This window comes from Pinus tabuliformis, chromosome 5_2 (genome assembly GCF_031772625.1).
Source record: "Pinus tabuliformis cultivar Carrire ecotype Pingquan chromosome 5_2, CPIR1, whole genome shotgun sequence".
NCBI classification, from domain to species: Eukaryota; Viridiplantae; Streptophyta; class Pinopsida; order Pinales; family Pinaceae; genus Pinus; species Pinus tabuliformis.
The window spans coordinates 881,618,737-881,632,050 of record NC_142306.1 but is presented as its reverse complement, the minus strand read 5'-3'; the positions used below and the strand labels follow the sequence as shown (position 1 = coordinate 881,632,050).

The 13,314-nt window shown below is 40.8% G+C and overlaps 1 protein-coding gene across 1 annotated transcript; it reads left to right on the top strand.

The window, feature by feature from the left end:
* The first annotated feature begins 666 nt into the window (after nt 1–666).
* Nucleotides 667–1,272, top strand: LOC149162129 (uncharacterized). Its single transcript, XM_089435106.1, has one exon. It carries the CDS (start codon nt 667–669, stop codon nt 1,270–1,272), a length of 606 nt encoding a protein of 201 aa, XP_089291232.1.
* The last annotated feature ends 12,042 nt before the right edge of the window (nt 1,273–13,314 follow it).

The following is a 13,314-nucleotide window of genomic DNA, read 5'->3' as shown; positions in this document are numbered from 1 at the left end:
TGATGCATTTTTGTTTCCTATTTAGATTATGTGAAATAGATATTTGTATTTTATGTATTTGTAACCAAATTATTCAAAGTAGATATGTATTTATCATTGTGAAAATGATGTAATATTAGTTAGGAGAAATGTTAAAAACATGAATTTTAGTGGCTATCTTGTGATAAGTATGTGGAAAAAATAATATGTTTTTAGTTGTTCATTAAGAAATAATCAAAGGGTATGTTACTGCCGGAGCTCTGAACGGATACGATTAGGGTTCTGAGAAACTCTGTGACGGCGCAGACGGCAACCCACTGGACACACTCAAGAATCGGACCAGGAAACCTGTAGCGCAGCAGAGTTGCAGGGAACTAAAGAAGGACAATGGAATCTCCTCAGGGGAGGGCGTCAGAGCCCTCCCCTAGTGCAAACACCACGCGGCACGATCCTGAACAGGATTTCGTTTTTGGATCTATCGACAGGGAGGTAATGAATCAAGAAAATAGGCATTAGCACGGGAATAAGGCGAAAGAAGGGCGAAAGGACAAAGCAAGCATCGAACAAGACAATGGGGAGAAACCTAAGGAAGCCCCGAAAGTTTCTTCAACCACATGCAAGCCCATAGCCAAAGAAAGGCCCAGGATAGAACTGTCGGGACACAAGATTGATCAGCGAATAGAGTACATGCGGGATCATGCCCTCATTGGGAAGTTCATAGGGTTCTGGCCGACGGAAAGAGCCCTAAATGGTTGGATAGCAACGAAATGGAAACCCAAAGGAGATGTAACCCTGCAGCTAGGGCCGAAAGGCTTCTTTACGGCGATCTTCTTCTGTCTTGAGGACAAATTCAGAATTCTGGGAGCAGGGCCCTACTTTTTCAACTCAGCAGGTCTGTATCTGAGGGAATGGATACCTAAATTTAACCCGGATAAGGAAGATCTCACATGGGCGCCAGTTTGGATTCGAATGTACTCACTTCCAGAGAAATATTGGGACGAGGACATTCTCAAAGGCATAGGAAATGGAATAGGGGAATACATTAGGGCAGCAGAAGAAACAAAAATGCGCAAATTTATCTCGTATGCTCACATATGTGTCTTTATCCGACTGAATGAAGCTTTGCCAGAATCGGTAACACTCTCTCACCATGATGAAGAATGGGTTCAACCTCTGGACTATGAGCATGTCCCCTTTCGCTGCAGAAAATGCCATGCTCTTGGGCATCTCTTCCGGAACTGTCCGCTGAATGCCAAAGCTACTAATCCTGATCCCTTGGATGCCCAAACCTAGGACGGTTTCACTAAAGCCCCAAGCAGACGGCGTGCGCACAAGAAACCCTCTAATGGGAATAAACCCCAGCAAAACCTCAACCATGGCCCAGCCACAAAGAACAGCTTTGAAATACTCGCGAGTACCTCTGATGAGCCTCCCTCGATCCCTGAAGCCACCCAAGCCCCTCCGTCCTCATCCTCCCCCCCTCCTCCATCAGCCTCCTCATCCAAATCTAAACCTCCCATTATCAATCCAATCACCCTTATTGATGGACAGAAAGAAACGGAAGGGAAATGCAAGGACATGGAAGTTGATGGAAATTCAGACCCCCCACAAAACTCAGAAATCAATATGGAGGGGAGCAATCAAGTGCAACAAATGGAAGAAGAACCAGAGAGCATAGATCTGAATGGATTAGACATTCTAGAACTGGAAATGGCATGCAAAAAGAAAGCATATGATAGTATATCAGAGTATCAGCTCAATAAGCTGGAAGTGGTCATTTCCAGAGCTTTTCATCAGCATCAACTAGGCATTCAGCCAGGAAGCCGATGGGACGGTAGCTTACCCCCAAAAGACACCAAGAAGAGAGGAAGAAAAACAGATCTCCAGCGAACGATCGAGATTGGGAAAATCCTGGTAGACTCGGGCAGGTATGCTAAGTTGACGAAGTACTACAAACCCTCTCTCAATAGTTAAATCATGAAGCTGGTATCATGGAATGTAAGAGGGCTCAACAGCCCAGGAAAACTCAGAATGTTAAAAAACATGATTAAAATGGAAAAACCGCAAATGTGCTTTCTCCAAGAAACCAAATGTAATAGCTCTACGTTAGGCAGTATTCTCTCCAAGGCTTGGCCAGGTTGTCGATCGGTTGCGGTAGATGCCTCTGGAGCTTCAGGAGGGCTGGCAATAGCTTGGAGTACACAAGCGATTGCTCTTTCAGATTTTCACGCCTCTCACCACCTCATCCAGGCTGAGTTCCACATCCTAGGTACGAACATCCATGGAAACCTCTCAAATGTTTACTTCCCGCAGGACACAGGAAGCAAAATTGCTCTTCTTGATACTATAGAAGCCCTGAACAACAATAGGAGGCACCCGCTCTGGATAATAGGAGGGGATTTTAACATGATCACCAAGCTAGAGGAGAAGATTGGGGGTAGAAATAGAATGGAACAAGAAAACTCCCACTTCAAGGATTTCATTCAGAATACTTCCCTCATAGATATGCCTTTCTGCAATGGAACTTTCACATGGAGCAATCGCAGAGCAGGCAAGCATCAAATTGCCTCCAAACTGGACCGCTTCCTCATATCAGACAATGCGGTTCACCTTGGAGGAGATTTTTCAGCAGTTATTCTTTCCCACATTGGATCGGACCACTGGCCGATAGCCCTCCAGTGGCAAAGACCAGGCAACCATACCAGAAGACCCTTCCGCTTCGAAGCATTCTGGCTCTCGCATCCCTCGTTTAAAGACTTTGTCAAAACAACTTGGACTTCCTTCATCCCACCGGAAGGATCCAAGATGTATCAGTTCCAACAGAAGCTTAAGTTCTTAAAAAATCAATTAAAGCAGTGGAACAGAGAGACCTTCAGCAACATATTCATGGCGCAACAGGATTTAATCAGGGAACTAGAGGAACTACAACAAAGGATAATCACAAGTGGGCACAATGAAGAAACTCTGGAAAAGGAACGACGCATCCAATGCCAACTGGAGGAAAGGAGGAAACAGGAGGAAATATATTGGAAGCAAAAATCCAGAATCAGATGGTTGAAGGAAGGAGAGCGAAATACCAAATTCTTCCACAGAACCACTGTTCAGCGAAGAATGCACAACAGCATCCCTTACATCCAAAAACAAGGAGGGGCTAGAATAGAAAAGCATGAGGAAATTGAGGAGGAATTCGTCAATCACTTCAATCAGGTCCATCGAGAGCCTGAAGGAGACAGGCGTCTGGCTATTGAGAAAATTACCAAAAATGTGCCAAAAATCATCACGAAGGAGCACAATGAACTTCTCCTTCGCCCCATTCTATCTCAGGAAGTGGATGAAGCTATGGCCCAGCTCAAGGAAGGAAAAGCCCCTGGCCCAGATGGATTTACCACAACGTTTTTTCACGCCTTCTGGGAGCTAATAAAGCAAGAGGTTTGGCAAATTGTAGAAGAATCAAGAGCTCTCCACTGGCTGCTTCCCTCGCTAAACTCAACCTTCATTGCTCTCATCCCTAAAGAGGAAGACTCCATAACACCTGACAAGTATAGGCCGATTGCTCTTTGCAATGTCATATACAAAGTCATATCCAAAGTAATTGCGAATCGGCTAAAGCCCCTCTTGCCCCTGCTTATCTCGCCGGAACAGTCAGGGTATGTGGAAGGGCGACAGATTATGGACGGAATTCTCCTCACGCACGAGATAATACACTCTCTCAAGCAAACCAAGCAGGCAGGTATGATTCTTAAACTGGATCTCTCTAAGGCTTTTGATAAACTCAGCTGGACTTACATTCAGCAAATGCTAATAGCCTTTGGATTTTGCTCCATGTGGGTTCGATGGATCATGAGTTTAATCACTTCCACTCACTTCTCCATTCTAGTGAACGGTATTCCCTCCCGCCCCTTCAAACCCTCCCGAGGAATCAGGCAAGGTGACCCCCTATCTCCCTTCCTCTTTGTTCTTATGGCTGAGGGACTAGGGCGTCACATAAAAAATGCCCTCCACTCTCATAAGCTCAAAGGCCTTTCTGTTCACAACACCCCTGCTAACTCCCATCAGCAGTTTGTTGACGACACCATGCTATTCGGCTACCCCTCTGTCCAGGAAGCCTCCTGCTTCAAATCCTTGCTCTCTGATTTTTCTGAAGCCTCAGGCACTAATGTCAATTGCACTAAATCGCAAATCTTTTTCTTTCACACCCCTCCCTCAGTCAAGACCGCGGTGACTCGCATCTTGGGTTTTCCCTCTGCCACCCTCCCGTCCAAGTACCTTGGGGCTCCCCTCACAGCCTCCGCCATTAAGCACTCTTCTTGGCAAGCTCTCCTGGAAAAACTTGACTCACGCCTTAACCTCTGGACCTATAGAACTCTAAATCTAGCCAGTCGGGTGGTCCTCATCAAGTCGGTCCTTCAGGCAATGCCTCTCTACCTGTTCTCAATCCTAGCAGTGCCAAAGTGGGTGTTAAAACGAATAAGGAATCTTCATCGTGGCTTCCTATGGGGAGGTTCGGCAACTAACTGTAAATGGGCTCTAGTAAAATGGACCACCGTCTGTACTCCCAAAGATAAAGGGGGCATTGGACTGAGAGACCCATAGCATAGCAATTCCATCATGAGCGCCAAGATCTGGTGGCAATGGGTAACCAGTCCAGATAAGCCCTGGGTCAAGCTTTGGACAGCTAAATACGCCAACAACAGACCTCAGGAGGAACTCATCAGGTTCACTCCCAATGTCAAAGGCTCGCTAATATGGAATGCAGCCAAACAGCACTTCCACCTAATTCAAACGCACAGCTTCTGGGAAGTGAGGGATGGCAATACGGCAAGATTCTGGACGGATGCATGGAATCAGATGCCAAAACTCAACAGTATTCTGCACCCAGTTCCAGAATTCAACAGGCAGGAGCAGCAGAAAGAAAAGATCCAATAGTTCTGGACGCCGAACACGGAGAACGGCTTCAGGAAATGGAAACAGGGTCACCAATTAATCCATAATACAAGCCTTCAAGACGCAGAGCAGCTGGAGCAGGAGCTGCAGAAAAGAAATATCAGACAGAATGAAGGAAATGACATTCTTCATTGGGGATATCAACCAAAAGGCACCTACACCCCCTCAGAGGCGTACAAAATAGTAAGTAATATCAACATCCCGTCTGACCCAATATGGCGCAAAATATGGGAGCTCAACTCCTGGCCCAAAGTCTCTCACTTCTTATGGTTAGTAGGACATAAAAGAATACTCACCTGGGATAAATTAAGAAGAAGAAACTTTCATGGTCCGTCCATTTGCTACAATTGCAATTGTAATGAGGAAACTCTTCAACACCTTCTGGACTCCTGCCCCTTAGCCAATCAGCTATGGGAAAAGGCAAGCTTCAGATGTCAAAGAAAATGCAGATTGGAGAACGACATTACCAATTCTATAAGACAATGGCCTCAGAAACCTTACAAAAGTGAGCTCCTCAATTGTCTTTGGAACATTATCCCTGGTCTAATCCTCTGGAGCATATGGAAGGAAAGAAACAAGCGAATATTCAAAAACCAATGCTCCCCGATCGAGGACGTATGGAGGAGGTTCTGTGGAAATCTCAATGAAACGATATTGCTAAGATCATGGGCACAGGAGGATCTTCCCTCTCTAAACAATGAGAAAAGTATCTTGGACAACTGGCAACTGCTTCTTCCTAAGGAACTTCATAAGAAAGGCTCTGCCAAAAGTGGCAATAGCAACAAAGGTAAATGGACCCCCCCTCCAAAGCATTCCTACAAGCTCAACTTCGATGGTGCTTCCAAAGGCAACCCTGGTATGGCTGGCTTCGGCGGCATTCTAAGAAATCACGAAGGCTCTCCCATACAGATATACTTTGGCAATATAGGATGGGATACTAATAACTCAGCTGAGCTAGAAGGACTATGGCAAGGGCTCATTCTTGCATGGAATCTCAACCTCCAACCATTGGTCGTGGAAGGAGACTCCCAAATTCTCATTAACATGGCCAAGCGCATTCAGAATGGAACCCAAGCAAGGAAAATCGCCACTAGCTGGAGGCTTGAAGCAAGACTAGAGGCTATTGAACAATTGCTTCGCGGAAACAAAGCTATCTCTTTTACTCATATAAAAAGGGAAGGAAACAAGGTTGCTGACCTTCTCGCCAATATAGGAGTGGACAGCGAGAACACCCTTCTCACTGGAAATACCAACATTATTCCAAACATTGTCCAGGCTCAGGAATGTGATAGCCTGATCCAAGGTGATACTGATGTCCCGGATGTGGGTGATAGTACGAGTGGCAGGGAGGAGCCACATGCCAGCCATGCGGAGCCTTAACCTCACGCTTAATTGCTATTGCGTCTCTCGCCGCCGATGTTTAAACGCTCAGGTGAGGGTGATGGGAATTCAATGCAGCGTCCTGGTTCATTGGGGCTACTGCAATCTGCAGTTATGGCGAACAAATATCGAGGGAATGTTGAGGTTATTAAGGTGGTGGAAGGTATGGAGCAGAGTCAAGCTGAGTGTTGGGGTAACAAGGTTCAGGCTCCTGCGTGTTGTATTGTTTTACAGGCCATGGCTCTCGCTGTCAAGGCCAGTCTTCAAGGGGGATACTCTGTTGGTAGCCGCTTTTGCTCTTTTGAGTGTTGTCCCAGGTTTGCTGATGGCAGTGCCAATTCAGTTGGGGGCCGTATTCAGTTGGGAAAGTCTTCAATTGCAACTCTGCTTCAAGCCGCTGGTTCACCTGCAAACATGGTTAGACCCCCGCAAAGACTGCTCAGTCGACGAGGCTCTACTCGGGGAGGGTCTTCTCGTCCTCCGGCTACTGAGCCCCATTTCCAATGTTGCCGCTATAATTGCCACAGAAGGGCAGAGGCCAACCCCCTCCAGGCAAGCCAGTTCATGGATGCAAGTAGTCCAAGCTCCGAACCAGACCCTCTTCCTGCGTTTGGCTCTTCCATCTTTACTTTTGGCAGCTCGAAGAATAAACCACGCATCAATGCTCACATTTCGGTCTTATTCATCGAGGAAACTCAGGATGGTGAAGGTGGCGTGCGCAATCAGGAGGAGGTCCCAGACGAAAGCATGGAAGGTGACGAGGAAAGACCAGCGGGGGCTCCTGTGCAAGCTTCCTTTCGCTCTCAGGATCAGCAGGCGTCGACCTCCAAGGAGAACACTGCTGAAGACTGGGACTCCTTCCCCACTGTAGAAGAGCGAGAGAAGTATGGATGGTGCAGAATTGTTGAGGAGAAGCCGGAGGAATAACCTCCACTGGTTCAATCTGTCGACCTCCACAACTGCACAGGTCCTGTTCCGGTCTCATATCTATGTCTATGTCTCTCTGGTTTATGTTTCTTTCTACGTCTGCTATGGTTATGTCTCCCTAGTTTTCGTTACGTCTATGTTGACTCTGGCTGTGTCTATAACTCTTTTGTTGCCCCTGCGAGGGCTGTACTACTCTGCTCTGGTGCCCCTGCGCGGGATGTTTTTTTGCATGGTAAAGATTCACTGTCATATTTTAATGTACTGTGAGGATAGTTTTGTCTGGTCGAGCAGCCCCTGCGAGGGCGGGTCTGGTGTTGAGAAATCTTGCTCCAAAGAGCCACAGTCGGCCTTGGGCAATCTGAATATATGCCTGTAATGTTTTTCTTCTGTACATAATAAAATAGATTAGATTTACCAAGAAAAAAAAAAAGAAATAATCAAATATATTATTTGTCAAAAGTTTAAATCTAATATATTATCATTTTTGTATTATTTAACTCATATTTATTATTAAAAAAAATTAAATAAGTGCAGTAGCAAATAAAGAACCAAAATAGCATCAAAATGTTATATCTTTACTACTAGAAAAAAAATCACTTGCCTCTTTTAGGGAGAACTTCCAATAGAGCAAATCCCCAACTACTACTAGTAATTTCACATGAAGCCTTATGTTACATTTCTTTATACTCATCTTTAGAGAGAAAAAATTCTAATTTAAATTGGTAAGAGTTGTTATAAATATTAAATTTAAATTGTTGGAAAATCTCATAACTTAGGTAATATATTAAATTTTATAAAAATAGAATTTTGTATGCTATATTAAATCTAAATTAGTTGCATTGAGAGGCGCTCCACAACTCAGTATGGGAGATATGTTGTCACATAACATTACATTTAAAAATAGTAAAACAATAATTTAAATTAACAAATTAAAAGTAGTAAGTAGTAATAACAAAAGAAATTAATGTCGGTCATAATTACAATACTTCAATTTACACCTTAATCTTATGTAACTTTATATAGAGATATAAAGTAAAAAAAAAAAAAAAGGCTTTTATTATGAGCAAAAAATGTAATGAGCAAAAAAATATAATTTACATTTTACTAGAAGGAAGAAATGCAATTTTTTCACATGAAAAGAAATAGTATTATTGATATTACATTATGTATAATTCATTTTATGTTCCATTTACATGTGATATTTAAAACAAAAATATATTTATAACAAAAATTATTTTACAATCATAAGTAAAATATTTTAATGTCTATATTAAATAACATAATTTTATAGATACTTTTATAGAGAAAAGTAAAGTAATTTAAATTGAAAAATTTCTTAAATTTTCACTTTAGTGAGAAAGATTGAGAATTGTTATTCCATTAATTGTTTCTTTCTAATTTAATGTATGAAAGATATTTGTAATTTTTTCAACGTTTAATATGGATTTGATATGTAATATTTTAGAAAATATTAATAATTAAATGTATACATATAGGAAAAAATTATGAGGGAGCATATTTTAACATTTTAATGTGGAGAACGTGAATTGGAAATAAAATATTTCCATCTCAACTAAATATGTATGATACTAGCCTAGATCCTTTTAACTTTGGATCTACCACGCTTCTAGAGGGATCAAATCTCTTTTTCACTCTAAAATATGTTGGCATCTCAAGAGATTTGATCCATCTTGGCTCTTGGTAGATCCAGTGTTTAGATGGATCTAAGATGCATCTAAGATGTAGGTTATAAAAAATTATGAGTTAACCTTTTTAAATTTAACAATAAATTGAATTTTATAAACCAATATTGAATTAGCTAAATTGTATTTTTGAATAATTTATTATTAATAATATTTTATATTAAAAACTGAATGAGTTACACATTTTTGTCTTATTAAGAACTAACTAAATTATTTTACCTTTAATTATTTTTTCCTTGTGAGTATTGAAATATTTTTCTATTAAGTTAGATTGAATATCAATGAACTATCTAAGCAATAGAAAAATATGTGTGGTAATTTTACTATCATAATTTCAACCATACTAAACTTTGTAATTTACAAAAATATCTTTGCATTTTTTTTTAAAGTAAGTTGTTTTGCATGCTATTTCATATATAGAAGTTTGATATAAGCTCACCAATACATAATCTACAATAAATATTATTTCATAAAATAAGCATCATGATGATAACCATCTAACAATCATAAACGACATCTAACATACACATTCAAATTCACTGTCATTATATAATTATATACATTGTTAGTGTCAGTGTCTTCACACTGCCATCAGTGATCAAAATTGCCCTTTTGCATTTCATTTTAGGTGTCCCATTCTGATGAGTTTCATTACATTAGGTCATGGATCAACTGATGGTAGGGTTTCATTTCATTTTTCCCTCATGTTATATACCTACTGACCTGTTTCACATACTTTTCAGTCATTCATAGTCATTCCAGTTCATTTCATTTATAAAAAACTAGTCCTAGGGTTGAGTTTCATTAGGTCTTAGGGATTTTCAACATGGTCATTCAAAATGAATAATAATGGTCAGCAGACACATGAGGAGGCTAATAAAGTTTAGAAAATCATATTTTCCCTTTTGTAAGCTAAATAAAGCTTTTTAACCTCAAAACTTGTTTTGAGGTAAAACAGAGCATTTGTATTTTATTGTTCCATTTCATGTAATTTGATGTAATTTTGGTTTCTATATGTAATAAATGTTCATATGCTGCTCCTGGTCACCTAGTGACCTTGTTAACTCTTGCCACTACAAAAAGTAAAAGAGATTAGCATCAGTCCACCTGTCAAAAGCCAAAAAGTCAAATATCAACAAAACATAGTATTTCAAGAAAGAAAATAAACATTATAAAGTGGGTTTTGATATTTGAGAAATCAAAGGGTTGAAAAGCTATAAAAGGACATCTATGTCTTATGTCACCTCATTGTTGAACTTAAATTGCAATGGAGAGCTAAAACCGCAATTTTCAGTTGTCATTGAGCAAAAGGAAGCAAGTCATGGTGTTTCTGAAGAAATTTGCAGGCGTTGCACACCTGTCAGTTGGCGCTGCCCATTGGATAGGCATTGCGCACCTGGGAGATTTTGCCAATGTAAAATTACACTGGCACTGTGCACTTGTTTGAGGGTGCTGCGCACCTGTTAAACACTCCCAAAACGCTGCTAAATCGCTCAAACTCACCTCAAACTGCCTCAAATCGCCAAGTTCACCTTCTTTACAAGTAAGTGCATTGATCCTCCTTGTTGAAGAGTGCTCTTGTCTTGTTGGTCTTTCATCCATGAAATCAGAACCCTAGTTTTCATTGTTCACCATAGTTGTTAAAGTCTATTTATTCATTGTGGTTTCACTGTTTATCAAGATCATTCATTCATCTTTGCTACTATTTCTAAACTCCCATACACTACAAATTAAAACCCTACCCCCCCATATAAACCCTATCCTACATACACCTCATTCCCACACATAAAATCCCAAACCTATACATAAACATACCAAAACCCTACTCACTTCCCTTATTCCCTAAATCCCCAAATCCTTCACTCCCTAAATCCCATTCATATCCCCATTCACCTCACTTATTTTCCTTTTCTAAAATCTCTTCATACTCATCTTCATCCACCCTTTTTCCTTCATTCCACCACTAGTATTCACAGTCATCAAAACCAATGGAGAGGGATAGTGATTATGAAATTGGTGAAGATACCCTCAGTGATAGTTCTAGGGAAAGAAATTTGTAGCAGAAGAGAACTCACAAAGGGGGAGAGATAATCAGGGAGGAGCCCATTATTATGAGAGAATTACTTGCTTGTCCACTTTCCATCTCATGTTTCAAACATCAGCCTTGTTTTGGTTTCTGTGAAATGGTGGAGAGGGTCAAATTCCATCATGAATTAGCGAGGTTATTTGTGACACACCTGGACAATAATGAGGTAAAACTTGTTGGAGTTACCTTCACTCTATCACCTGCTATCATTTCAGAGGCTACAGGCATTCCAAATGTAGGTGAAAAATGGAATAAAGGACAGTACATTAACATGGAATACTATGAGCCTTACATCAAGGCTAAATACCATGGCAAATTGAAAAGGGTGTTTCCCTTAAGATCATCATTAAATACTTTACTTGTGAAGGTAGGTTTTCATGGTTGTATGCCTACCACATTAGATTATTGATGCATTTTACTAGAGTGAGGATGATGGATATTCCTTACTTCATGTTCCAGAATATTGAAAAGATGGCACTCTATGTTAAGAAAAAGCCATATCCCCAACAGTTAAACAGCATCTACCATTTCTCTGTGATCAAAATCATTATCTTACATCAGCTAAATCTACTGAATATACCATGGGAAACCTTCATTTCTCATGAGGTGTTCAAAGGCCCTCAAGTATTTTCATTAGTGCATCAAGAGGAAAGTGGACCTTCAGTCAAAGAAACTAAAACTGTTGGAGTGCCAATGTTTGTCACTTATGAGAGAGGCACTAGGAGACTTTTTGCAACTACCAAGCGGGTATTATCTCCACAAGGAGTGGAAGGGGTCTCGCCTTCATCTACAGGCCACAGGCAAATGCTATCTCCTCAAGGAGTGGAAGGGGCTTTTCCTTCTTCTTCAGCAAAATAGTACATGTTGGGCAACACAGTAAGGACAAAGGTAAATCCAAAGGAAAAATGCAAGAGGAGGATCCTAGTGATGAGCAAGAGAGGGACTTTGACCTATTTGATCATGAGGAGACACAGGGAATTAATGTCATTGATGTGGAAACTCAAAGTACAAAGATAACTAAAGATATGATCATCAGGGAGCAATAGGCTGAAATTCAAGCCTTGTCAGTCAATTTGGAGAGGGAAAAGTGGATCATCAATTATCTTGAGCAAGAAAACAAGCAATTGATCAATAAGCAAGTCCTCATGGAGCTGCAAATGATCAAGGAGAACCAACAAGAGGCAAAGAAGGCAATGGTCAAGATGACCTCCATTGAGAAATAAATTGAAAATGACTAGGAAACTTGGCTTGAAAGGGTCGACACTCACCTTGAAAAGCTACTTGAGAAGGCCAATAAAGAAAAGAAGATGCTTCGCCACATGGCCTATCACTATATGACCTAGAACAAAATATGCAATATAAGGATGAGGAGGCTTAAGGCAAGATTTAGGAAGGATTTGAGAAGCAAAAAGGAGAAAAAGAAGTTCAAAATCCTAGCTGATGCTTCATTAGCTCATCAAAGCAGTGCATGAGGGTTCCTTGTGCCAATTTTGGGACAATTTTGGTAAAATTTTGTAATTTTCAAATTTTAAATTTTGCAACACAAGAAATTCCAATAGGTGCCGCGGCGATTTTGATTGGGGCACTTGTTGAAAGAATGGCGTGCATATTTGAATTTAGCATGAAAAAATAAGAAAACCCAGAAAGTTTCATCAAATTTGGAGCAAATCTTGGTCACCTAAAGCCCATGAAAGCATCAAAAAATGACCTCTCTGCCACTTTTTGGACACACAGGAAGCAGTCTTGGGAGATTCCACTTTTGAGGGGGCAAATGACCTCCAAATTCAGAAATTCAAGATGTTCTAGAAACTAGACAGGCAGACCTTTCCAACAAGCCATCTTGGGCTCAATTTGGTTAAGGGTAAGGCCCCCAAAACTGGGTTGGAAAAAGCGTTGCGCATAGGATCAGTGGCGCTGCGCATAGGATGAATTTTGCCAATTTTGCTCAAAAATCAAAATTTCGCCTAGTTTTTTTACAATTTGAATTTTGCTCTCATTTTGGATGAATCTATGAATGTAAATGATGCTATGGTATGTAAATTTAATTGCAAAATGACTCTTAAGGGTAGATACATCATTTTGAGGTGGTTTGGGGGTAAATGAATCAGTTTCCTTGGTTTTAGAGGCAAGTTGTTCCACTGCCTATATTCCTGTTCTTAGTTTAGATATGGTTGAAACCACTCCTCTTCTCATGGATTCGACCCCTGATGGCTAGCACAGGTGGTTTGATGCCTATATTATGTACTTTCTTAGTCATTTGTAAAGGTTGGACTCTTGTGGATGTTTTGAGCTTCA

Bases quoted from the DNA above. Each gene is read 5' to 3' on its own strand.
- LOC149162129 (XM_089435106.1), top strand. From the start codon at position 667: ATGCGGGATCATGCCCTCATTGGGAAGTTCATAGGGTTCTGGCCGACG.